At 44.6% G+C, this 25,772-nt stretch overlaps 1 protein-coding gene across 1 annotated transcript in view; it reads right to left on the reverse strand.

The window, feature by feature from the left end:
- Positions 1-967: 967 nt before the first annotated feature.
- The window catches only part of LOC118693097 (uncharacterized), a 31,698-nt gene continuing 6,893 nt past the window's right edge, over positions 968-25,772 (reverse strand). Inside the window, exons 2-7 of the mRNA XM_036393420.2 lie at positions 13,993-14,987; positions 9,904-9,955; positions 9,701-9,803; positions 8,316-8,479; positions 4,254-4,493; positions 968-3,630 (exon numbers count right to left, since the gene is read on the reverse strand). Coding sequence (XP_036249313.1) covers positions 2,893-3,630; positions 4,254-4,493; positions 8,316-8,479; positions 9,701-9,803; positions 9,904-9,955; positions 13,993-14,987 — 2,292 coding nt within the window. The 3' untranslated portion in view covers positions 968-2,892. The remainder of the gene's footprint in view (positions 3,631-4,253; positions 4,494-8,315; positions 8,480-9,700; positions 9,804-9,903; positions 9,956-13,992; positions 14,988-25,772) is intronic.

Below are 25,772 nucleotides of genomic sequence, written 5' to 3' on the forward strand. Positions count from 1 at the left end.
AATAGCTGTTAGGAACAAAATAAATGCCATAAGTAATACTATTTCAAAACTAATCCTAGTCAATATTTACAGCTGAGAGTATTAAAGCGCTTTATTCCACCCAGAGCTTTCAGAATTTCTTAACTCTGTGCTGTGACTTTTTGGAAGAGTTTAGGTAGAAGTTATTTGTGTTCCTGGGGGGGAAAAAATGAAAATATGAGAACTTCAAAACAGTTGCTTCAGCACTGTTAAGAGGAGGAAATTATTTTATACATTCTTTGAAGGTACAAAATATAACACAAATACCTTTTTAGCACTTAATTTTAGTGATCTGCCTAAAAAAAAAAGTAAAAAAAAAAAAAGCCTAATCAAACAAAAAAACTTCAAAAGGCAGGTCAGGAACTGAAGTCTCCCCTGGAGTACCAGCAGCACCCACCTGCAGGCAGTGGGCTTCAGCATCTTCTAGTGCCAGAAGACGTCACCTTTAAATAGCTGGTAAATCATCTCTGTTCTGAGAATAAGCAGCACTGTTCAATATTTTGTGTTCATCAGGGGCAGGGCCTCTCTCACCACATATATGTGTGTGTGTGTATATACATATATATATACATATATATATATATATATATATACACACAGTATGTGTGTATGTACAGTCCATGCTACAGCCAGGGTGTCTGCTGCAGTCCTGTGAATAGCTGCCCTTATGCTGCTGCAGCAGTGATGGACCTGGAAGGAAACACAAACTCCCACAGAAACCTCCTCTGGCAGCAGTTGGACAAACCTGGTGAGCAAAGTCTGGTCTTTGGTTACACAACAGGTAATGGTGTAAACAACCACCTCATCTTCGGTCTCAGAGACATTGGGACAGATCTAAAAAGTATTGTTTGCTTTTCTGCTCTTCTGCCACCACCAGGGTACCCCACAGGCTCTGAGGCACAATTCAGGCTTTCAGCAAAACAAATCAAGTGTTGTTACACCATAGAAATGAGTGGTTAAACATGCTTTTATTGAAAAAGCCACTTTTTCCAGCCCTTCAAATGTAACTATTGTCAATAATTGAACACAAGTACTTTTCAAAAGTAGATTTTAGTATTTCGAACTTTAGAAATGTAATAAGTAACAGAACATTAAATTACAATGTATATGAATTTAATGCAGTGGAAGTTATTGTTAGAGTACTGAAGAATTCTAAATATTTTTAAAACCATAAATATATTAATCTCTTCCCTTTGAATCAAGTAGCATTAATTTAAACAACAACAACAACAACAAAAAATACCCACCAAAAAAGAACCAACCAACATGGAGCCAGACTTAGGCACTGAACAGAGTCTGGAAATAATAAATGCAGAGACTTGTTTGCTGTTCATGTTTGAGTCAACTGCTAAAGGGCAAATGTGTTTTTGCTTCCACTGCTACCAGCTGCAGTGGACAGCTTCTATGTCTAGGTAGACATGTAAACACACAGAGAAAATATAAGGCAAAACCTATAGTCTTGTGTTGCATATCTCAGACATTAATGGTGGCAAATGGAAGCTGTAACAGCAGGTGAAATCATAAATAATTCAGTTAAATATTTCAGCAATCAGTCTTAAATGCCTTCACAGAGAAGGATTAAGATAACTGGATGCACACTGCAGCTAATACAGGGGAAGACTTGTGCAGGAGATTTCTTTCTGGCACCTGTTTTTATGACATACTATTGCTTTAAAACAATGTGCTGTCTCAGCTGCAAAATGCAGCTTCAGAGGGAATTGTTTCATTTAAGAAAGAAAAACAATTCTGAATTGTGGGACAAACATGCAGGAGTCTCTTACAAAGATAGGAAAATATCACCAGGAGGAAATTAAAATACTGATGGGGTTATTAAAGGCAATAGGACTAGCAGGCTTCCCTTTGGTTCAGTGTTCATTGAATGCCCTGGATTTGTACTCAGGGAGGCACAGCCATGTGGGGTTCATTTCTAAAGAAAGTGAGCACTCAAAGTTTGCCCCACCTTAATTTTGTCTTTCAAGTCTTGCCTGCTAAAGGAAGGGGAATAGTTCTCTAGTCAATGTGCGTTACCAGCAATAAACAGCTGGTGAATGTAGGATCAGAGCAGCTGCAAATATCCACGTGTTGGATGCTGAAGACTATTCCTAGTATTTCAGTGTTTTTGTACACATGCTCCTGTTGCCATGAGGAGTCATTTAATGTAGTGGACTGAGGTGTTCTAAGCCTATGTAGACCTAACAAAGATAAAGCTACATCAGACTTTAATAGAACAAGCATCTGGTATTGGGTTGCTCAGCTTGTCTGTACACTTCTCTAAAGAGTTAGGAGATGAGATAATCTTGCTCTTTAATATTAGAGTTGCTAATGCTTGGTAAGCTTTGTGCTAGACTGTAGAAGTTATGAAATACTTAAAATGAAGTTTACAAAACTGTATGCAAACATGCATGATTGAATTCTTATCCTTGGCTTGGCAAGGCTTGGATTGTATAGGCAGAGCTATAAGCAGGAGCTAACTCAGAGCTCCCAACAGAAAGACTCAAGTGATGCCACAGGGACAGGGGACTGATTTACATTTCAGATATAAACCACAGTGTGACTGCCCCAGGTTACTTTCATTCCCATCCCAGAAAAGGGGTTCTGCAGTCTGAAGTACCTTTTCAGAGGATGCTTTCAGGTACAAACTACATCCAAGTCTCATGCAGAAGAGATGAGGTTAGTGAGCTGAAGGGGAGATAGCATCTGTGCTGTGGTTTGTATCCTTGTAATCTCAGTCCCAACGTGTGGGAAGCAAAGACTGCTCTCAACAAAGCTGCCAAACGTGACTGCCACACTCAGCTGCTGGGCACAGCTTCTGCTCTGCTCATGTCCCTGTTCCCCCTGGGTTTGGGAACTGATGTTCCAATCTTTCCCAGTTCATCACTGGACTGAAGCTTGGCACAGCGTGGGAGCAGCGGGGGTCTCGCAGTTCTGGGAGGGCTCAGCAGTGTTGGCATCCCCACCTGCTGAGCTCTGCTGGTCCCTGGAGGAGCTGGGGGCCTTCCCATGGCCTTTGTATGACGGGGGGGATTTAGCCCACAGGGGAAGGCTGGATGTGAAGGGGGCAGAGCTGTTCCTCTCCGCAGTCAGAACCACCGGCTGCTTCTCAGGCACGGCTGGAGCATACACAGCATTTTGCTCTGACAGGTGATCTCCACACTGACTAAGGTGTTCTGCCAGGACCAGAGGCTGCTGATCATCCCCTTCTTCAGAAATAACAAAAACTGGTTTGTTTTTATCTGTTTCTACCATAAGCTCCTTTGTTTTTGAACCATTGACCAGGTTGATTTTCAGCGGGTTGGAGCTCTCTAGAAGATTTTTGGGGCTTTGGCTGTTAACTGGAGATGCTGCCCCTAGATGTCTTGAGGGATCCAAGGACCTCATATGTTTGCTGTCAGGGGAACTGGCTAAAAATCCAAAATAAGGGTTTCCAAATCTGGATTTCTTCAAATTGCAGGAGGTTAACTTTCGCTGCCTCTGTGCAGACAGAGTGAGGGGATATGAGGCATTACTGGCAGATGAATCAGAGTAAACAGTCTCTGATGCTCCCTCTATCTCAGTGGCTGAGATTACCTTTCTGGTTGGCACACCTTGGGGTCTTGCAGCTGTAGAAAAACCCTGCACAAAATAGTACAAAATTAGCAGACATGCTATGAAAAGCAGCTCTCTCTCGAAATTTTGATCCCGAGAGAACCAAAAGTTAAAATTCCTGGTTATTTTAGAGATAAGATGTATTCTTTAGCAAAAACCTATGTTATTACCTTAAAAAGGAAGAAACATCCTTTATTAGCTTTGTGACAAGCTGTTGTTTTGATGACTACAGTCAGTGAGACCCAGATATCCCTGCCACACCTACGGATTCCTTGCAGTGCAATAATAATACACCAATTATAATAAATTCAAGGCATAACCAGGGGAAAAAAAGCACATGTCAGAACACTCAATGAGATAATCTTGTCTGAAGGCAATTTTTAATGTTCTTCTGGACTGGGGATAATTTCTTAACCAGGTGCCAACTGCTGGAAAATACAGCTGCTTAATATTTTAGGAAAGCCTGGCTAAATTACAATATAATTAGGCAGAGACTTTCCCATGCACCGAGGAAGATGGACTGAGATGTGTTTGCACTGCAGGACAGAGAGGTGAGGCACTGACCAAGGGGAAAAACGTGTCCCATCAGTGAACAGTGGGGAAATAGAAGAGCTGAGACTCCAACACCCTCCCCTCCCTGCAGGACTCACACTGCTGTCAACCAGCTTTGTGAAGGGGCTGTTGGTGCTCCAGCTGCACCATTTCTTCTGGAGCTGTGGTATTGGAGCCAGGAGGTCGTGGAAGGTGCGGGCGCTCCAGGTGCGCTGCCGGGGACAGGGATTCTCCAGCTGCACATTCCCCTTCTCTGCAGCCCCTGCAGCTGTGGGGTGCGAGCTCAGCCAGTCAGACACAGAGCCCGGGCTTGTGACGCTTCTTTTCAGGTTTTTGTCCTGAAAATAGTAAATAAAGATCACTTATAGGCATCTTTCATCAAAACATTTTTAAAACACTTTGAGAACAGGCCGTTGGTGCAAGAGACTTGCACTAACAGTCAGGTTAGATTCAGTCCTTCTCAGAGGACTCAGGAATGCAACTTCTCATCATTTCTCTTCCAGTGTGCTGGCTGAAGCTCGCTGGCTTCCCTGGAGGAAAGTTTTACCCTGCTCCCCCAGTTTCGGGTTTAAAGCTGAAGTGAGAAAGTTCAGTTTCGTAAGATATAGTCCTACAACCCTCACTAAATATATGAAATATCTACAGCTTAATTTTACTGGAAGTATTTGACAGATGAGAGTCATAAACTTCACTGTGGAAAACAGAATTCTTCCACTCTGCTTGGTTCTTGGAAGGCTCCAGGTGTGTCTGTCTGGTGAAATAAAACTTAAGGAGGATGGAGTCTACTGAAAGAAATCCAGAAGCAAGCAAGAAGAAAATCAGAAGTCTCAAAAATGCACAGGTTGGGGGGAAAAGACTGAAGTAAGTGATGCTCTTTATCCTATGTAAGAGAAGTATTAAAAATAATGAAAAATAAAGAGAAAGGAAATAATCTGTTTTCAGTGTCTGTGCTGAATAGAACAAGAAGCACAAGAACTGGATTGGAGCCAAGGGGATTTGCATTGCACATAAAAAAATGCTCTTCAGGTGGACAACATGCCTTAGGAGTAGAACAAGACATCCAGACAGCTGTAAAATTTGCATCATCAGAAGGTGAGACTACATTAAACTGCTGTCACCAGCCCTGTGAAGATCAGAGTTGATCAGACATGGGAATGGGCTATAGGCAAACATCTCTTCCATACTTTACAAGTTCTGATGTTGCATTTGAAATCGCAATTTTTATCCTTAATATTGATATGAGCTTAGAGCCAGGAAAGTTAGAGAATTCCTGACATTCCTGTGAATCTCCTTTCATTACTAATACTTCACCTGTTATTTAAGCCTCCTGTTACACAACTCTATACATATTTTTAATTTTCAGCTGTGCGAATATGGTTGTCATGAGAAGAATGAAAAATCCATATTTCCAAAGTTTACACAGTCCTTAAAGAGTGTCTGAAATAAATCCCACAGTGTCCTGGATTTTAAATCCTGAGAAACCAGAAACATGTAATTTGATATTTCTGAGAATCTGAATCTCCCAAGTTTCTGCAAATCAAAGAAACTATTTAGTGAATGTGTCATATTGGAAATGGATGGGCAGAGAGGCAAGAAATTAGCACTAGATCAGAAAAAGAAACTCAGTAGGAAGCCAGGAGAGGCATCAGGCTCTGGGTAAGTTGGTTTCAATATTAAGCTCCTAGTCTAAGATTTTATTAAAGGGACAATCTTTATTTATAAATTTTAAGCCGCCTGTCTTCTCCTTAGTGGCCCCTTCAGGCTGTCTTAGGATTTATTATTCTAATATTATTATAAATACCTCCAAACTGATGTGAAAATTAGCCTCTGGTTTTGAGATAGGTACACTGGAAGTAACTGGGAAGATGAACAGTGTATTTCTAGACTTTGGAAAATGTTTTGGCAATAAATGTTTGTTAAACTTCCATGATCATAGTCTTTACTCAAACCTTTGCATCTGAAACTTGCAGTGTCTGATCAGAAGACAAAGATCATAGTCATAAGTCATCCAAAGGGTGAATGGTGCCTTAAACCAAAGGGGATTTAGAAAGCCATGACTACTGGAGGACACCTGGAATCTCCCCAGAAGCCATCCCACCCTCCATTTCCTCACACCAATCACAAACAGAGGGGGTGTTTTGCTCTCCCAGCTCTTCCCTCATAACACAGGACTGGTGTCTTCAAACAGGTTTGAAAAGCTGCAGAGCAAAAGCTGCAGAGCAAAGCCAGTTAATCACTGGCTCAGGCCCAGCTGAGCTCAGGCTCACGCTTGGTGGGCAGCACAGGACCAAGCAGCCAGACACAATTTCTCAGGGAAAAGGTCAAGATAATTTTTTTAATGAAAGCTCCTTTATAATTTAACAAATTCTAGTCAAGCATTTTGCGTGAGGTGAGTCTGCTGGCATTATTTACTGTGCTGCGAAGGCTCAGGATTTCACACACGTTTTCACAAGGGGATAACTGCTCAGCTCCTGCCAAGGAACGGGCTGGGCTCCAGCAGATATCTCATCCCACTGCCTGGTGCTGGCCACAAAGCCACACACCACATCCTCTGTGAGGCCTGGAGGCTGGCTGGCCAGCAGCATTTCACACCCTAAAAATACACACCTAAAAATTCAACTGTAAACACGTCTGACATCCAGGAGCCCTCAGTATCGAGTGGCCTGATGAGAACCTCTTGGAGTGCAGGTTTGTAATTAGTCTGCTGTGCTCAATTTTCACAGCCCTGGAGAGGATGGTCTTCAGCTGTGGGGAAAGACCCAGGGCTTTTAAAAAGGTCCTGCCATGCTTCCAGCCTTGGTTCCTTGCAGAGTTTGGTTGGGAGTATTGCCTCACTTGTATGCTGCATGGGCATCACTCAGGAGATGCTTTCTGACTTAAAAATGTGTTTAATTCTTTGGGTTACTTTCACTGTTTTAACACTCTTTTTTTCTTTTTTTTTTTTTTAATGTATAAATGCCCTCTGAAGGTTGCTTGCAGAAGCAATGTCAAAATAGAAATGGGGGAGTTGTGTGTATTTGTTCCTTCTGACTAAAGTGGGGAAAAGGGGCTGGAAAATGGTTTTTCCTCCTTGCTAGAAGCTGGATGTGTGTGGGGCTGCCACCAGGTGAAGCTCTCTGCTCTGGAAAGGACCAGGTTTGTTCAAGGATGCCCAGTCTGGCTACAACTCCCAGTGCCCTGCTCCACCGAAGGTCACGTTCAGGCAAGGGAAGGCTCCAGAGCTGTTTTCCCTTCTTTCCCTCTCTCTCTTCATCAGGGTGGCAGCTGGAGGCAAAGCTCAGCACGTGTCTTACACCAGTGTAGGAAAATCCTGACCAGCCTGGCCTCCTGGCTAATTTCCTAATCAAGTGCAGGGATACAGAATGCTTTTGTTTTGTAAACTGTGACAGAAGTATTACACAGCCTGTCCTGGGCATGTGAGTTCCTTGTGCTGGTTGTTTATTCTCTTGTGGGAAAAAAGAGACAGGGCACTGGAGAAGAGAGTATTGACCTGGGAAAGGCTTTAGCAGACCCTGCAATGGATGTGCTCTGTCTGCACTCACTCAGGGCTGAAGAGGTGACAGCCAGACCTGAGGCTTCTGAGCCATCATCTGTTTCTAAACAAATAAAGGGCCAGGATTCCAGGGGAAATAGCTAAAATAAGAGAGAACCTGCTGAATCAATTCAGGTTTCTGTCTGTGGATCTGAGAGGGCCTCGGTGCTTTCACTTGAAGTATTTGATTTTTTTGGAGCCTAAGCTGTTAATTTTCACATCAGCTTGGTGAGACACTCTGCCAAGCTGAGGAGCTGAGTAACTTCCCTGATCACTTGGAGGGGTGGGCAGGGGTAGGTCTGACCCTCAGGTCCTTCAGTTGCTGCAGGTGGTAATTTTAATGGAACATCAGCTTTGCCAATTAACATTTCTGCAGGTTGGTCCTACTGTCTGCTGGAAAACATCTCCATTATTTGCTAGTAGGGTTCTGCATTTGCTCTTCCCAAAGCTGGGAAGATACAGGCTCCGGGGATCACAGTCCACATCATTTGACAGCAGCTCAGCTTGAGGGGTAAGAGAACTGCCTGGTTCAGGCCCTGCCTTTCTAGAAAGTGGGCATTAGGCAAAAATGGACAAGTGCTGTCCAAGAGGGACATCCTGCAGCCTGCTGGAGATGCTGGGGATGTACCTGTATCCTGTAGGTGGTAAAGCTCAGCCCACTGGTGCCAGGTCCAGCAGAAATGATAAACACTTCATCACTCCCAGTCTCAGTGGTCACTGCAGAGATGGAGGAGGGCACATCTGGGTCAGTGTCCTGAGGAGACCGTTCTGTGCTGCCTCTGCAGGAAGTGACTGAGAAAGGAAGAAAATCAATAAAGACTCATTGCAAGAGTCCAAGACATCTGTTTCCAACTCCTCCCTCCCTCACCAGACAATCTAGAACAGCCTTTGGCTGGCTGCTGCATCAGCCAGAACAAAACTCAACAGTTTGGTCTCCTGAAACTGCAAGCTTTTAAAAACAAAACAAAAGAGGAGAAGAGAAATACCCTTGGGTTTGCTTTCTAATAAAAACAGACATGAACTGAAGTTCCTTGTGTTAAACACATGAAGTTGTCCTGCAGATCAGAAACTTACAAACTTGCTCAACTCATTATTTATTTTTATTTACTCATACCTGCTAATATTGGGAGCTGTAGCTTTTGGTTAAACCCCAGTGAATCTGCTCCTACAGGCAGCCTGATGCTCCAGGGGCTGCCATGGAGGGGATGTGTGTCTGCACGTGTCCCCAAGGCCTGTCACCTAGTCCAGGCAAGGAGAACTCCAGCCACAACCTCCTCAAGAAGGAGATGGGAAGCTGTCGTGGCTGGGAGTACAGAATTAGCTTTTTGTGGAGACACCCTTGTGAGAGCTGAGTGTGTGGGGGCTGATGGTTCACTGGGAAACTGATGGAAACACAGCAGAAAGTTCCTCCCTGTTGGCCTCCACTAACCAAAAGGGGCACTGGGACAGTTCATGTGTTGTGACTCAAAACTGCAGCACGTGACATTCTCTGCAGCTTGGCTGGGATGTTTTTTCCTGGAAGGACACTGTGAGGTAAATGTCACCCAAAGCACCTCCATCCATCCAGACCCACAGGAACAGGGAGCTGAGGAGCTGGATCTGGCCAGAGACAATCTGAGCTTTGTAAAACCCCTCCTTTCTGGACAAAGTTAGGCCCAGGGCAGGTGCATCTCTTCCCCAGCTGATGGGTCTGTGCAGGTTGTTTGTAGCAGCCTGAGCCCAACACGTTTGCTCTGCTAACCCAGTGTCTCTGCAGTGCCATGTGCTGTGACAGCTTGTGCTGGCAGCGCGCTGGAGCTGCGCCTGCAGGAGCTCCTTGCCAGGGGAATTACCCTCGCAGGGAGGGGGAGCAGCAAGGGACAGTGCCCACAACAGAGCCTTTCTGCTGTGGAGCTGCTCCCCAGCTGTGCACGGGCGGGACAGCGGCAGCGCGGAGGGGAGGGAAGGCTCTGATGAAAGATCTGAGGGAGTGGCCGGGGCTCGGGGCTGCCCCGACCCACGCCCCGCACTCACCCGCCTGCTCCCGGCTCACAGAGTGGTTGTTGTTTTCATTCTCCCGGCTTGGCACCACCAGCTGGAGCTCATTGATATCGACAGTGGAGTTCTGGATCCTGTTCTACAACTCAGAACATGCCCCAGTAAACATCGTCAGACAAACAGTGCAACAGCCAACATGAAAGAGAGAAACAGCAATTGCCGAAGCCATTAGCACTAACCTCCTGGTCACTGCATGCGTTGGATGAGCTCCTTTTGGGGCACGTTCTCTGCCTGGAAAGGAGAGACAGCAACAACAACAACAAGCCCTCGAGTGAGTTAAAGATCCACAGCGGGAAAGTTCTCGGCTCTGCTCATCCTGCGAGGGGAACCCAGCAGGTTATGAGCATCCAAAATACTTGCCAAGACTCAAGGCAGCAAGGCCTGTAAACAAGGGGAGAAAGTGATATGCTCATGTGGTGGAAAGGCAGCTGAAGAAGAGAAGAAGCTGTCATCTTCTTCCTCTGCTCATGCAAAAGCAGGAGCAGAGCTCAGACCTGTGCCGAGTCCCACCAGGGCCCCCCCTGGCAGCTGCTCTTTCACATCAGTGACTGAACAGCAGGACTGAGATCCTTCAGTCTGGGCAGTGACATCCCTCTTGTCCTGCTAGACAGAATATTTGATCTGCATAGCTAACACTGCATACTGGGTTATATTTAGCAAGCAGAGAGCATCAGATGCTGCTCATTTGTGTGACTGTTTCACTAAAAGGCAGTGCTGTGGCAGATGATGATGGGATGAACGTGCCTCTTGGCTGAAGGGAGACACATGCATGTTCTTAGCCATTTTTTCACATTTTTACTAAAACAGATTATGAAAAAACTAGAGTTATAAACTTTTGGACAAATAAGACTTAAAGACATCACAAAGAAAGGCTGGCACTGGTGGACCTGATAATGACTGAAACAAGGGCAGTCTGTGCCCAATGGTTCTCCAGGGGACAGTGCAGGCACGGGGGAGCATTAGGCACTGACTGATGGGGTGCAACCCAGGTTATTGCAAAGGCAGATTCTCACCCCAGGTGATGGATGGGCAGCTTGAAAGGGGAGAGATGGCAACACTGAAGGCTTGATGGAGTCACTGCACACTCAAGGGTTGGGAGGGTATGCAGACCTAAAGTGCTGCTGCAATTCATGGGTTGCAACCATACAGCCAAAGTTTGACTGCATGGGACAGGATTAAAATTAAATAGATGGACGTATCTGTTGTTCCTGGGGCTTGGGAAAGAAAATAAAAAATCCCCCATTACTCGAGCCAGGCTTCATGGCCAAAAGTAATTAGAATTATTGGCCAACTAACAACTGAAGCTTTCATTCCCTCCCCAAGTAGAAAACAAAAGCTGCAGTGTGGCAGAGACTTGGAGTTTCCCCAGAGAGCTTTGCCCTGCTCAATGCAATGAGCCTGAGCAGATACTGCTGATGACTTGGTGCACTGGAGTGGCAGTGGGTGCCAAGCCCATCCCAGGCCATTTCTACTCCTGGCAAGGCTGAGCCTGCTACTTTTAGCTAAGCAAGAGCAGCAGATAGAAATGGAAAAAAAAAATCAACAGCTGAACCTGGTACCAGAGGAATAAATAAAGTATGAAGAGAAAAGAAAGTTGAAGGCAAGTTTACAAGGCCAAGAGCTTCCAGGTTCCTCTTGGCATCCTCTGCAGTGCCCAGTCCAGCCAGGACAGTGTCCCTGGGCCTCAGGAGGCTGGGCCCAGTTCTGAGTGTGCTGCACTGCTGAAGCAGCATCATCTCCCCCCAGCCCACCCCGTGCCACCCTGACATTTTCTGCAGAGAGGACAGACTGTGGCTAATACACATAGGACACCTCATTCCAAGCCGCTATTTAGGACAAGAGGCATAAAATAGAGCTTGATGGGCTCAATCTAAAAGAAGTTTAATGCTTAATGGCCTCAGCAGTCTTATTCTGAGCTGCATTAAAAACCCACAGCTGCCAGTTGTAGGCAAGCTCCAGCCAGGGCCAGGGTTCTGGGGCCAGAGACCAATGCCCTTGCAGCAGTTAGTAAAGAGGGAGAAAAGGTGCAACACAGGGGAGGTAACTCAGCACAGGTCGTGGCATCACTGACACCTGGTCCCCCTTAAAAGCTCTAAGTCTGACAAAAAATAGAGTGGTGTAATCAAGGCTTCCCAGGAACAGCACGCAGGGAGTACAGGAGGCTGGGACAGTAAACACCCTGTCAAGAGGCTAAAGGAGTAGGGGTAGACTCTATTTATATTCAGTCAATAGCTGGCTAAGGTATAGACATCTTCTTTAAAAAAAACAAAACAACAACAACAACAAAAAAAAGAGTTGTAGAGCAATGAAGAGGCATAAATGCCAGTGTTAAAAGAGGCAAGCCTAATCCTGTGCCATAGGGACCCCTGTAGGATGTGTTCCCAGTGGCCAAAGCACAAAAACATTGGTGTGTGGGGCTGAAGCCCTATGTACTGTTTTTTCTGTTGGTCAGCAAGAGCAGAACATTATTTTGTAAACATCTAACAAGCAGAAAGCCAAACTGTGAATGTGAGCAGCATGGCCTGACTTTCTAAACAGGCTTTGCAGAGGAAACCTCAGCCAGTGGAGCCTCAGATTGCTGGTGCACTTTTTGGGTTGAATAATACTCTGCTTCATGGATTGTTAGAGTGAAATTAAATAGGGGTATTGGAGCAGGAACAGCCTACTCAATATGTGTATCAGCCCAGACTGCTGCCATAGCAAAGGGAGCCTGTTTCTGTCTCTTCTGAAGATTGGCAAGGGTATAAAAATAAAGTATTTGGTATCTGGAAGACATTTTCCACCAGACTTTTTCCTTTAGAGCTAGCAAAAAATTGTGGTCTAAATTAGTGCTCTGCGAGCTCTTTAAAAACAAAAAGGTTAGTTAAATGTAGTACATGCAAATTTAACTCTTACAGCTACAAAAAGCTCAGACCCTGAAAGCAGGAATTTCTATGTATACAGAACAGAGATGATATTTAAGCTTCACCACGGTGCCTGTGTTCTCTGGTGCCCAGTGTGATGGGTCTGCCTTTCGTGTTTATTCTGCCAGAGCTAAAATGCAGCCTCCATCAGGACAAGGAAAACCAAACTGCTCTGCCAAACCAGCCCCAGTGCTGAGGGGGTCTGGGCAATGCTGAGACTCTGGGGCTGGAGGATTCACACTGGATGAGGCAGAGGATGCAGGAAGGGAGAAACCAGAGCAGCTGCTTGATGGCTCTGGGAAATGAATACCCCTGCCAATATCCAGCCCAGAGTGGAGCCCTGCAAGGAGCACTGTTTGTTTCAGTTTACCTGATGTTTTCATGGAAGTCAAATCATTTGGAAAACTATGTTTATTTTGACAAAAACGTGGGGAGAATGAGCTCTGTTTTGAATTTGTTGGAAGGGAGAGAAATAAATCACGGTCTCTACAAAAATGTTTTCACTAGGGAGTTAGAAAAATGCAAACATATGCTGGGGGGCGGAGAAGTGTTCCTTGGATAGATATAGAGAAAAGAAATACATAAAAGAAAAGCAATTGACTATGGAGGCATGCTTGTGTAACTGTTAGCATTTAACTAGTTAGCATCAGGACCTGGAAATCCACAACCCAGCCTGACCATCAGCTCATTTGACTGGATTGCTTTGGATTGCATTTGGGAACAATGAGAGCTACTGCAGCATGGCTCTGGGCTCTTCCCCAGCATCAAAGGGATGTGCAGATGACTTCTTAGCACACTGAATGCATTGGATTTAGAATTCCTGCACAGTCTCTTGGATAAAATATGCTACATATGGGAAAATATTTTTAAATCTTAATTCTATGTGGTAATACTTTGGTTATTATTTACTTTTCTGCAGAGTGCTAGTGATGGTTAGTTAGAGCCAAACTGTGGGGTCTCTGTGAAAAGATGCAGTGACTGTCAGCTCAGAGTGCTCAGGAGACTCAGGGAAGGATGATCTTTGTCTGCTGATTTTGTCCATCAGCCAGAAGCTGAAATTCAAAGGCACCACTGCCATTGAAACAAACAATGCCCAGGAAACTCCTGACTGTTCAGGTATTTCTGCAGGAAAAAGAAAATAAATCTGAGGTACAGGAGCTGTAGAAGTAGGAAAGAAAACTGAGGAGCCTAGGGCAGGAGCAGTGAGGGGCATTGACTCCCTCTGTACCCACTTCACCACATTTGGAGGACAGCAGGAGTTAGCAGAGCAAAGGAAAGGTCACTCTTCTCTGTGATTGTAACTCCCTTCTGGTCATTTCCCTGTGGATAATATCACATGCTTCCAAGGCTCTGGCATCACCTTACCTGCAGGCTATGCAGAGGGCAGAGAGCAAAGCAAGAGCAAAGACAACAATCCCTGTTACAATTGCCAGCAGCATCATGTTTTCCTTCCTGTCCTGCCTCACAGCACCCACGGGGCCGGGGTCACTGATGTTCCTGTACTCGAACAGCATCGCAAAGCCTCGGCCCCGGTCCGTGGTGGTGATCAGCTCCATGATGACCTCGACCATTTCCAGAGATGAACCAAACACCATGGTCTTGTTTACAGGGGAATTTGGGCCGCAGAAGCGAGAGGAAAACGTGATGAGATCGGAAACGTATAACACATCATGGGGACAGACATCCCCTGCTGACTGAGGGCTGGAGGAGATTTCCATGGGCAGTGCTGTTGAGGGAAGGGTCCAGCTCTCTGCTGTGACTTCATCTTTCTCACTAGCAGCTAGGTGGGCAAGCAACACCTTCCCTTCCAAATCCTCTCCTGTTTCCAGGCTACTGGTGTTTTGCCTCTGCATTGAGGCACTGCCAGCCGCAGGGAATGGCAGCTCCTCTGGCTGAGCCTTGGTCATTGCTTTGGGTTCCTTCATCTGCTTCCACTGGTTTTCTTCAGATGCTTGCTTGGCTTCATTTTTTTTGGAGATGGTTCCTGGAAGTTCATCCAGGTGACCAGCAAGGTCCTTTGACTGGTCTCCAGTGCTGCTCAGGTTCTGAGCCACCTTCGATGTCGAGCTCTGGAGAGAGGGTTTTGTGGTGTGGACAGCAAAGTCCAGGTTTTCCTCAAGAGAAGGCATGTCCTTATTTTCTGTTGTAGCAGGGGCTGAGAAGCCATCCCAGGGGGTTGGAGTTTCACTAGAGCTCTCAAAAATGTCAAAGTCAAATATTTCCAAGATGAGATGTGTCCTCATGGGAATGAAGAACTGCCAGACACAGTGTGTCCCTGGGTAGTAGTTGTTTGGAAAACCTGGTGACAAAATCAGGCCTCTTTCCATTGATTCCACCACTGCACCACAGGAGTAATACACCTGGGAAATAAAACAAAGAATCTTACACCTTGCCATAGATTACACCCAGGATGCAGCCTGCCAGACCAATAGAAGGTCCAGCTCTTTCTTTCCCTTCAGAGACTGGTTTAAGATACCCCCGAGACAGGGAAATTCATTAAGCTTGTGCAAGTCTTAGCTCCTACTTTTGTGGAGCATCAATCTAATACAGGAAGCCACTCTTAGAGACTATGGAAGTGTATATTGGATGGTCAACCTCCAAGAGAAATATAACCCACGTAAGTAATTCACATAATTCTCACTTCCTACTACTGATAATTTGTGCTGCTGGCAAACATACAACTTTTTGACCACACAAATGTGTTGCCCTAAACAGTTGGTTGTGTGAGAAAAACCTTAAGAAGCTAAAGGAAAAATGTGTCACAGCCTTTAAAACTCTGTGTTATTTTCATTACAAAAACATATTTATGTAAAAAAAGAACCTTTGCATTGATGATCACCCATGATTCATCCAACCAACTCATCTTCTGTTTCAAGGACATTCAGCCTTATTTACTTCAGTAAAATGTAGCTGCTTTTGATTGGGCAAATTGTCTCTTTTTCAAGTGCAAAGCCTCTCAAAATAGTGACAGCAGTTATCAGCTCTCACCAGTAAACCAGCAACCAACATGCATTTTACATAACACAGTGACAGTTCCATGCAAATCTGCTATTTCTTCCTTCTCCACAAATAGCCTCCAGCCTCCAAGGAGGAAGGAAGTCCATAAATGGTGGCCATAAAAACCACCATTCTGTGCTTTTCTAAAGGTGCATGAGGCTGCTTTTGCACATCATATTTACAACTACCTTCTCCCAAAGCCACTCTCAGAGCCTTTTTTCAAGATTCTTTCATAAATTTGCAGAGCACAGAGCCCAGTCTGTGCCTTAGACAATTGTTTTTGAAACGGGAAAGAAAAAAAGACCCCAGAAGTGCTTAGGTCACAAGCCTGGCCTAGGAGCATGGGTTTACAAGCATTAATTGGAAAAGAAAGGGAATGCTTTGGGTTTGGTGTGGTTTTTTTATTGGAAATGATTAGTTGTCTTGGTCTGTTATCTATTTAAACACAAAAGAACTTGGCAGTAGAACAAACAAAGCTTATGAAGTCCATATAAAGCCACAAAGATCAAAATACTCCAGATTTTTTTTCTCTTGGTCCCTCCCCTTGGCTCATATTGAAATGGAAAGAAAAAAAAAAAGGAATACCAAATGTTAAAAGCTCCTAAATAGAAACAAAAAGCCAGACCTGTTCTATGAGGCACAACCTTTGTTTTCCAGCAGGTGCTGCTGATATTTTGGGGGATTTCAGGGTGGATGCAGGATGGCCACAGAAAAGGACCAAAACAGTAATGTGGGTGGAAACTGTGTTCTGTATTCAACTTGGAATCCAATATTTGACTTGTAAAAATGTCATCTAAATCAAAGCTTATGTTAATTATAGTGGAATAAACTACAGGCTGCTCATTTAAGGCACCTGGGCTGGATTATGGCTGGAAGTCTCAAGTGGAAAAGAAACCACATTCATTGCCACACACATATTATTCTCTGGCTAATCCCTTAGGAGTCCCACATGTAAAACCAAAACATACTAATAGAAATTTACTGATCTTTTCTCCAAGAGATAAAATGTTGGGGTTCGGTCTGGATTAGTTAATTCATGGTAAAAATCCAGGGGAAACAAGCAAAACTTTATGCCAATTTAAGAGGTTACAGGTCCTAACAGTTAGATCCATTTACTAATTCCCATCAGAATTATAGATACAGCTGTTGCCACTTGGATTTTACTGAAAACTTGCTGATTTCCAGTGAATATGCTCCTCTTTCCTCAGGGAGAGGATGCTTCTTACACTTGGAAGAAAAATAGAGGGATTTTCTGTGACTTCTCTTGTATTCCTTCCCTTCATCCCAGCATATCGGTGCAGTCTTGCCTTTGTTCCACACCAATCTTCCGAGCTCACTTTTAAACAAGTATTTGCATAGCAAGAAACAGTAAACACCACCCAACCTTTGCACTAAAATACGTGCCCAGTTTAGGAGGCAGGATGTGCACTGCTGCTCTCACAGGGTGGCACTCCTGGATGTGGGAGGATCACAGATTGGCTCAAACCTCCTTAAATTAGCAGTGATTGAGGGCTGAGATTTTGTTTGGTGGAATATGTGAACTGATCCAGTTGCCTTTTTTCAGACACTGAGAAGGCGCTTGGAGGCGTTCACAGCCCCTCCTCTACTACCAGGAGCCTTTGTTAACAGCCCAGAGCTGCAGCCACCAGATCAGGGGGTCCTGTGGGATTCAGCACCAGAGGGCTGAGTGGGGAAGTGCATCCCCCCCAAATCCCTCACCCCCACCCTCAGGATAAGCTCTCTTTCCTGCCTTCACTTTCACTCAGAGCTGTCAAACTGTCATCCTTTGAGGAGGAATATCTTGCACGTTCTGTGTACATCCAAGGAGTCTCAGATGCAAGGTGCCTCTTGAGCCACCAGCTGGCAACACTAAAAACCCCAAGAGCTGCCCTGCACCCCCAAATCTGGGCAGAGAGGGAAGTGCAATGTGTGAATTCCAGAAATAGGGCTAAAAGGTTGTGGCAGTGGGGGAATTGTTAATTTATTATGGCTTGTGAGACCAAAAAGATTCAAGACTTGCCCTGAGATCAGGGAAAAAAAACCCACAAGGGACAGGAAATGCAAGATAGATCTGAGGGAAGGGGAGGGGGAAGGATTTCTGATTAGATTATAATCCCCAACTGAATGAATGACAAAATGGTTTTGTTCATTTGAATCACCCATTATGAACCCTGAGTTTTGCCAATTAGACACAGATGTTCCCTTCTGCAGCAAGCTACAGACTTGTGAGCTTTTGACAGATGCACACCAAAAAAATTTGCACTTTTTTAATCTTTTCAAATGATAGGTTGTTGTCTTTTTAAAAACAACAATTGATATATGCCCACACCAATTAGATGAATGATGAGCGGGGAGAACCAGATTACCAGTCCTGTTTGTCTGCTTTTCTTTCCTCTCTGGCCAGAGATTCCAAATGTTTCCAGCAGTTGTGTTGAACTGAATCTCCAGTCCATCATGGTCAGACAAATCCCATCTGCCTGCTGTACTGGGGGAACTGGGGAACTGCATTTAGTATGTTTAGAAGGTTTAGAAGTAGCTCAAATCTCAGCTACTGCTGCTCAGCCCCAGACACAATGGTTGGCTATTTCAGAACATGCCAAGATGTTGCATTTCCCCCTTTGACACTACACAGCCCTCTCAAAAGCTTAAATCTTGTGCCCTTACTAAAAAATGCCCCATTGTCATGTACTTACCTCCTCCTGTGCTGGTGTTTGGACTGAGAAGTTAATATTGACATCAGCTTTGAGCTATTTAAGATACACATGAGTAAGGAGTTATAAAGCCTCTGCACCAGGAAACACAGGGCTAAGGAGGGCAAGGAGGACCTTGTGCTTGTCCCTCAAAGGTGACAGTGGAAGTGGTGCTCTGGTGGTGCTGAGAATGCTCTACTGCCCTCTGAGGAGCACATCTGCAGCAAACCCATGTGTGATGCAGTTGTGGGGAGTTTTTACTACACATAAAGCTGTGCTGGGTTGGAACAGAAGTGACTGCAGACACTGCTCAGGATTCTCACTGCAGACACCAGATCTGAGTGAGACACCAGATCTGAGCTGCTTCCTGAGGAGCAGCAGCTCCCAAAGACACAGAGGCCCCTGCTGTGTTATACAGGGTGCAGCACAAAGCCAGTGTGTCACTGCTTCAAACTGCATTCTGTACATCAAAGAGCTCTTGAGAAGCAGGAGGCACTGATGAAAAGCAGAATCCCATGCATAAAAAGGAGAAATTTTTTTTTTTGGGCAGATGGGATTTTACCATAAGGCCCACCCAAGAATATGCACTGGGAAGAGTAGTTATCATCATCTGATATATAATATAATCTTAACTCTGCTCTCCACTCACACAACACCTACAAATGTAGGCCTGGAGCCTCTGCATTCTTCCTGTAGGAACATTGTCAGGGAATCAACATTCTAAGGGAATCCCACTCTCTACAAGATTTATTTCATTTAATAATATAATTATCACCCTTTAGTCACAATTACTCCCCAACAAGGCACCAGGCTAGAGCTGGACCAGAAGCATGCTCAGAAGCAAGCTCCTCACTTTGCCAGAGGAGGAAAGGATAATTTCTTGCAGCAGCTCAGAGCAATCCCATGTTCAAAACCTGCAGAGTTCTTGCAAAAAGCCATGAATGGCAAGTTGTGGCAGCCTCTAGCTGGCCCACAGCCTGTTCAGTGATGGGTACCAGCCTCTGCCTGAACCACAGGGAGCAGGCATGGCTTGGTTTCTCCAGCATCCCTGTCCTGCCTGCAGGAGAGCAGTGCTGCTGGCCTGAGGTGGAGCTGGGAGCCCAGAGGGAACGTGGAGGACGCTGTGACAGAGAAGGTGACCATGGCCACGTGGCTCAGCTTGTAAAGATACAAGCCCTGCTGAAGAGAAGTGGAAACAAAGTGATGCAAGGCCCTGGGCAGGAAAATCCTCAACCCATTTGTGTTCTTAGATTTTGCTTCTCTTTCTTCATTTGTGTTACTGCTGGTTATGAGGAGCTGCTGGTTGCAACATCCTAGAGGACACTGCCTCACTGGCATCCCAAAGACTGTTTATTTTAAAAGTGTATTTATTTCAAAGAAGGGGAAGGGGAACATCCTGTCTTGATGTTTGATATTCCTCTGTGAGCACAATCTCAGATTCTTTGGCTCGGGACCTGTACAATGTAGTTTGTTTTCTTTTATAAAATACCCAAGAAATATCAAGTTCTTGTGGTGCATACCCAGAGTCAGAGCTCAGCAAAGGAAACTGGAGACACACAGCTGAGCCACTGAATTTCCACTACATCCTTGGGGCCAAAACACTCACCTAATAGAGGTACCCAGCTGCAGGCTTGCAAGGAAATGATGTGCAAAGTTCATAACCCACTTTGCCCTCATTAATGCTTTATGCACATCTCAACTTCTGTGCATTTCTCACATGTATTTTGAGTTTCAGGCAGATTTAAAAATGTCACTTCCACTTCTTTTTAGAAAGAAGCGTAGGAATAATCCACTATATTTCAAACTGACTGAACATTAAGAAGTGCTGCATTTATTAGTCTTTTCAAGCACAGATGTGTATTAACTCCTTATCCAAGTAAAAGGGCTTTTTGGTCTTTGCTTGCAGGGGGAAAAAACTGGTATTGGAGCAATAAGTGGAGGTGAGGATAGAAGCTTTTCATGCAGACCTTAGGCCCTTTAAAAAATCATTGTGAAGATAGGATATTTGGTTATGATCCCATGATTTGAATCAGAGGGTTATTTTATGTTTTGTCCCTTCCTGTAAAATAGCCCCACTACTTAAACACTTCTAAGAGTAGAAAAGAAAGATCTCCTCTACAGGTGGATTTTTTTTTGCTTAATTTAAAAATCAAGATCCACTGCACATCCTAGAGCCAGAACAGGACAGTGTATGGGCATCCCACAGCAGCCTTATCTGGTCAGCCTACAGCTGATTCCACAGAAGCCACAGGGGTAAGCAAATAGTTTCTGCACAGAGATGGATGCAGTCTTAGAATCCAAGATTGTTCAGCCTGGATGATTAAATTTAGCCATCTGAGCTCAACATAGCATCAGTGGGATGAAAATCCAGCAAGCTTTATTTGGGATCACTCACCCCTCCAAAATTAAAAATGTCTTATGTGCACACATGCACACACACGTGTGCTTCTTTCAAAGAGCTGGAAATGCTTCAAGGCTCCTTCACCAGCTCCTTCACATTTATCCTGCCCAAGGGACCTCTTTAAAACTATGGCTACACCAGATCTTTGCTGAAAACACAGAGGGAGAGGTATGGCATCCCAGCTACCTCCCCCTTCTCCCCTCCAAGCATAGGAAGTTCATTCCAAGTTAAAGATCACTCGGGCTCCTGAGGACATTTGAACAGGGCCAGCCACCTGGGATGAAATATGAAGTAGCCCAAACGTTCAGCCAGAGCAGAGAGAAAATGCTGAACTTGGGGTTTTAAAAAGAAAATGAGAAGGAAAAAGGGAAAGTTGTCATTCCACAAGCCCAGCTTACAAGGGAAAAACAAAATAAAGACAAGTCTTTACTTGCTGACATGGCTGGAACTCCCTGCAAAGCGACCAGAAATACGATTCTTGTGGTTCCCAGCAAAAGCCTCAAGTTTTCCTCTCACAGTATTTCCAAGCTAGGGAAGTCTGAGCTTTTTGGATGCTCATCAAATACAGGATCTGAGGAAAGACTATCCCAAGAGTGAGATAGAAAACTCCAGTCTGTTGATTTAAGAAGTGACCACATTTCCTTCACTAGCTGACTGATCTAGAGATCAAAGCTGGTAGGACTTTTTCCAAGCACAGGACAAAGTTAATCAGAGACTTTGGAAAATTAGTGCTCTATTTAATTTTGCATTTTCAGCTCATCATTGCATGTAGGGTTTATTTTCTTCCATTAGAATGAACTAGATACAGCTGCAGCACATCTAACCTATTTTTCCACCTGGCAGTACAAGAGTTCCTAGAAATGCCTTGGAATCACCACTTCCCTCTCTGCCAAATTGCCTTTGCTGTTTGAAGCATGAGGCAACAGCAAAAGGAGACTCTCATCCCACATTAGGGCAGCTCTTCAAGTGTCTCTGGATGATTGAAAGTAGCAGAGTTAGCACAAGCAGATCAGACATGGGATTGACAGAGCACAACAAAAATTGCTGACACTTTGCTTAGTTATTAACTTCCCCTGTCTCCTTTTTTTTTTAGTCTTTATTTGTAATTATTTTTCAGCTTGATCTCCAAAAGAGTTCCCATCAATTATGAGAGTACCCTGCTTGTTGAGGGGTCTCCCTTGCCCTCCCAACACAAACCCACCTCCTGCACACGTTTGTTCTCCTTGTTGCTGAGCCCATTCACACAAACAAGCTCTGAACAGGGCTCAGAGTGGGACTCAAGCTGGGCTGAGCATACATTTGCTTTTAATACATTTATGTACCAGAGCAGTTGCACTCATGCTTTTAAATGAGGACCTAATACTTCTTGAAATGAGTGCAACCTGCTGGATTTAAGCAAAACCAAACCCACATTTTTTAACAGATGCTCTGTTATTTTAGTGGTGGGCAGCAGCAGTTCCACCACATGAAAGTGATTATGGATGTGACATTTCCACTCTGCAAATCTCATTTTCAGGAAATGGACTTGTCTTGTTTTCCCTCTTGGCACACATCAGACAGCTTCACGGGGCCCTGTTTTCACATTTCTCTCTGAGTTTTTTATTGTTTTTAATAATTTGCAAGACATTTGAAGAGGATAAATATGCAGGTAGAAAGGAAGGAGGCTGTGAAAGCCTCTCAGTGAAGGAGAGAAGGAAAAAAAATACAGCTAGAAGAGTAGGGGAGGGAAGTAGGAATGCAGTTCAGCAATTAGAGCAAAGAATGCAAAGTCTGAATGAGACCTGAGGACTTGGAGGCCCAAATATGCCTCAGACTGCAGACATGCTATTCTCTCTTATTCTTCCCATATGTGACTCTGCTGCAGCTCAAGCATCACAAGAAGATTGCTGGGAAGGCACTGCTTTATTTCACTGGAGAACAGGCAACCTTCTCCTCACTTCCTACCAAAAAAAGAATAATCGGGGGGAAGGAATGTTTTCATAGCCTTGGATGGAGGCAAATAAGCTCTGCTGGGATGGCAAGAGGCTGGCAGGGCTCAGGGTACCCTCACCTGCTGTAGGTCTCCAGGGCCAGCTCCCAGAGCCTGCCTGGGGATGCAGCATTCCCTGGAGCAGCTTTCCAAACCGTTAGGCAGGCATGGCCACAACAACTCCCTGGGAATCAAAGCAGCTGCAGGAGAAGTGGCAGGAGAAGGTCAGTGATCTCATTAGAGCCAGGAGGCCAGGGCCCCCAGCCACAGCGAGGTCCCAGCTCCACAGCTGCAGTGTGTTTTGATACCTGGCCCTGGCAGATTGCATAACTGCACCATGAGGTCACCATCCCTCCTGCTTGATCCTCGCTCAGAACAGGAGGTGGGGGAAAGGAAAATCACAAAAAAACAAACACGGGCACTCCGACAACCACCAGGCACCGGGGAGAACAACAGCCCTCCTCATTTAACTCCAGAGATGCTTGTTCCCAAACAACAAAAAAATGCTTGTTCCCAGGGACACAAGCAGGGGCTGTTTTGTGAACAATCACCCATGGAACAGCCAGTTTTCCATAGCATGATCAGCAGTGTGTGCAGCCTGAGCATACATTGACATTTCGTGCTCGCCTTCAGAGCATGCAGGGTAAAGGGAGCAGAAATGCTCTGCTGCACTTGGGAGGTTCTGGTGAGAAGGAAAACCAGTTCATCCTCATTAGGCCGGAGATGCCAACCTACACCAGAGTTATGAGCAGTGGGCAGATTGTTTCTGCAGCAGCCACAGACCTTTTTGAGTATCTGCTGCAAGATTCCTATCTTAGATGAGGAGCACCCAGCTCTGGGTGCAAGGAATGCTGGCTAATTTAGCTCGTTCCTTCTGCAAGCAGAAGCCAGAGTTGTTTCCTACAGAGGGAGATTCAGAGCAATAGTTAGAGATGGTCTGATGTGCCCTCTGGAAGAGTGTCCCCCTCTCAGGAAAGGTGGGACTGCAGGAGGCTCATTGCTAACTCAGCTACACAAGGGCTCAGAGGTGAAGCCTCAGAACACTGAAAAGAATTCTTGTTCTTTTCCACCACATCACAAATAGGCAGAAGTTTAAGTTCTCCCCTTTCAATTCTCTAATTAGGATGGAGTTGGGTTCACCTACAAGATCTCTTACAAGTTACAGCTATGATCTATATTTTTAGAGCTAGAAATGCTTATGATGAATAGTTTTTCTCTGGGCTTGGCAGCTCATGGGTACATTTGCTACCTGTCAGATTCTCAGACTGAAGTTATCATTACAATCCTAGCATTCACTGACTACTCAGTAGTTGTTGCATGTCAATGAAGTGGATAAAATGTTGGTAGAGAGTGAAATACAGATAGAAGTGCTCTGGAAGAGACCTAGGCCAAGGCACAGGACATTTTTTCTTCAATTTCATTTACATCCAGGTGCTTTTACTAGAAACCAAGTGCCAGGTCTTACTCTGAACTTTTCTCTGTCTTGACTGCAATCCCACATTACTGTATTAATTTCCTTCTTCTCATTTCAGTCTGAAAGGACAAAAGCCAGATTGTTTTTCTATCAAATGATTTGAAAAATCTATTTAAAATATGCAAATCCAGTGCTTGGAAAGACCCACTTGACTAGGCAGTGTCCCTTGGGGACTGTAACCATTACACCCATAAAGCAGAACTATTTTAAGCAGAAACCTCCCATAACTGTCTCATAAATTTATTGTGCTATGCTCATGCAACAAACGTGATCCATGTCCCTAGGAGAGCAGTCTGAACATTGGCTTTCCCCTTTCCTCACAACATCAGCTTTTATGCCCAAGGAAGCATGCAACCTATCTGACATAACATCCACCAGGGAGTGCTGGAATTCCCAGCCTTTTCTTGTGGACCTTTCTGACTGATCCTTGCAGGGGGGGAGAACAAAGCTAACTCTTGTGACTGGACACTCAGCAAACAAACAGGGATTCTCCAACAAAGATGCAAGATGCCCTATCAAATAAGATCCTTCATCTACACAAAGCTCCTATCCACGTTCTAGTTTGTTGGGTTCCTTTTTCAGAAAATACCCTCATTCAAACATACAAAAAATGTAAAGCCTTAGAAAGAGAAACAAAGGCATCATTTAGAGTGTCTCCTCAGGCAAATAATCCTGAATATGATGGGACCATGGTAAATAAAAGTAAGGCAGTGTAATGAAGAGTTCAAGATGCCATGGCCATTTGCTTCAGGGCTTTAATAGGTCACATAGGTCTATTCTCTACTGGAGCAAGTTCTCATTAACAAAGTGTACACAACACACCATAGAAAAATTAATAGTAAATGATAGGGTTGGTGGGAACTGGCAGGGGTGATGGGGCAATTTCCAGAAGACCAATCTGGTTTTCATTTTCTATAAATTGAGCAGTTTAAAGCAGCTCAAATTAAAGAGTAGAAAACATGGTCAGATTGTTTTCTACTGTTTGGTAACCAGATGGATTATATAACAAAACAAAAGCTATAGTCCTGCAGCAAAAGTTTACTTGTGGAGTTCAGTATAAAAATTGAGCACCCTTGAACAAGTTATGTATATCCATAGGAATCTGTAAAACAACTGTTCCCAAATTAACTTCATATAAATCACCTCCCAAATACAGGGAGATTTAAATAATGAAATCCATATGCACCTTAGGTGCCCAGAACTGCTTTGTTTCGTTTTGAAAGGACAAGAAACAGGAGAAAGGAGAATTGACAGGCAATCCCAGGCAAAATTTGCTGCCCACTTCTTGGGAAATAAACCTGGATTTTTAAAAGCAAATAAAACACACACATGTACATGTAAACTGGCCTGGCAAAAGAAGAGCTGTTTGTGCTTGGACTTCCAGCTACATGACCCTATTGTTTAATTCAGACACTTCAGATGTTTCACATGCTGGAAGCCTATTGTACAAACATATGGAGAAGGAAACATTCCAGATGTGAATGCCAAACCTGCAAATATTCTGTGTCACTCAATACAGCACATTACTGCTGCAGAGCTTTTGGGAGCCAGGTTGTTGTGTCACTAAATGTCACTAGCAGGTGGGAGGGCTTGTGCAGAAGACATGGGTCGTGA

The sequence above is a fragment of the Molothrus ater genome, chromosome 18, assembly GCF_012460135.2.
Source record: "Molothrus ater isolate BHLD 08-10-18 breed brown headed cowbird chromosome 18, BPBGC_Mater_1.1, whole genome shotgun sequence".
Lineage (NCBI taxonomy): Eukaryota > Metazoa > Chordata > Aves > Passeriformes > Icteridae > Molothrus > Molothrus ater.